Source organism: Olea europaea, unplaced genomic scaffold (assembly GCF_002742605.1).
Source record: "Olea europaea var. sylvestris unplaced genomic scaffold, O_europaea_v1 scaffold3045, whole genome shotgun sequence".
In the NCBI taxonomy this organism is placed as follows: Eukaryota; Viridiplantae; Streptophyta; class Magnoliopsida; order Lamiales; family Oleaceae; genus Olea; species Olea europaea.
Genome location: NW_019249143.1, coordinates 60,295 through 61,790, shown reverse-complemented (window position 1 = coordinate 61,790; position 1,496 = coordinate 60,295). Strand labels below are relative to the sequence as shown.

Genomic DNA, 1,496 nt, shown 5'->3' with positions numbered 1-1,496 from the left:
TCGTAGATTTAGATGTTGGTTACAGCCTGACCTCTTCGTGCTAATGTTTGACAAATTGTGATGCCTTTGTTCATTGTTATAAAAGCCATTTTTTGTAATTCTAAAGGCGACCAGATTTGGAGCTAGTACTAGTCTACGTGGCAGTGGACTCCACTACCTCATCATCTAATGCATTAATATGTATCCCAACTCCACTGAACGAAGACTCAAACGAGAACCCACTGCCATACAAACTGATGCTTACAACCACTCGTCCTAAATAGGATTATAAGTACGGAAAAAGTTGTTGAGAGAGTTAAAACACAACACAAAATAAAATTGCAAAGGTCAGACAATGAGACTCGTCTTCATTCATAACTAATGTCACATTTATCAAGAAACTGTACATAAACATGCAAACACTGTAAGGGAGGAAAAGAAGACATCTTGTAAATACCATGCATATAATTTTTCATCTTTTGTTTTTTAGAGCTAAAAGGTCGGTCCTTTTTTCCTTTAGCATTTAGGAATTGTGCATCAGAGCAGTCTAAATGTGATAGAAAGACATGATTTGCAAATTCTGCTGACGACCCTTTATCAGGCAACATCTATCTTCTTTTTCTTCTTCCTCGAGGCAAAATTACTGGGTCCAATTTCCAGGGACATCCGCTTTGTTCTGCAACGAAAAGAAACAATATAATGCGTGCCATGAACAAGGACAGACGCCATAGTTATTTTGTGCCGAGATAGAGAGAATGAAATTCTAAGACATTAAAAATCTCTTTGCATTCGCTATTCATCTCCTGATCTCTCTAACAAGATATGCACCCCTGAACTTCACCTCGAGGGCTGCTCTTTTATATTCCTGCTATCATCTATGCTAAAAGAAGTACATAAAAAGAGTGAAATATGCAGTTAAATAAGAGAACATACCGTTTGGAGAGTTCCCTGGCATCGTTCTTACCATCTTCAGCTCCTTCATCTGTTGGAGAAAAATTCACCGCATTACAAAATATTACGGCCTAAAATTTTTAGGATATAAGAAATTTCAAAAGCCAGAAAACAATGATATGAATACTTCTTTTATTTGCTTAAGAATCAAGTTGGTCGAGGTATTTATAAGGGAAATTTACAGAAAGGTAGATGACTCCAATCTGATGAGTCTGCTATTTCATTAGTTTCAGCACCTAGAGCTCTGCAACTATCAGATGAAACAGTAAAAACTAACTCATAAAGCACTTAACTTGAAGGTCTCAATAACATAGATAAGCAGCAGTAAGATGCAAGGATTCTTGTTCGCATAAAAATTGCTACTTTACCACATAAATAAGAAATAATTTAGTCCAAAGAAGTCGAACAATAGAATAATTTCTTGACATTGCATCAGTTGTATTTGTAATACATTCGGAAAAGTAAGAAGCAAAAAACATGTCCTGTTCTGATGAGTTATTCAGCCTGTATCATCCCCAAAGTTCAGTAGTATACTCTCTCCTCCCCCCCCCCCCCGCCCCCAAAAT

The 1,496-nt window shown here is 36.8% G+C and overlaps 1 protein-coding gene across 1 annotated transcript in view; it reads right to left on the bottom strand.

Annotated features, from left to right (window-relative positions):
• Positions 1–321: 321 nt before the first annotated feature.
• LOC111384909 (surfeit locus protein 2-like) overlaps positions 322–1,496 on the bottom strand; it is a 2,633-nt gene continuing 1,458 nt past the window's right edge. Inside the window, exons 4-5 of the mRNA XM_023009255.1 lie at positions 913–961; positions 322–655 (exon numbers count right to left, since the gene is read on the bottom strand). Coding sequence (XP_022865023.1) covers positions 577–655; positions 913–961 — 128 coding nt within the window. The 3' untranslated portion in view covers positions 322–576. The remainder of the gene's footprint in view (positions 656–912; positions 962–1,496) is intronic.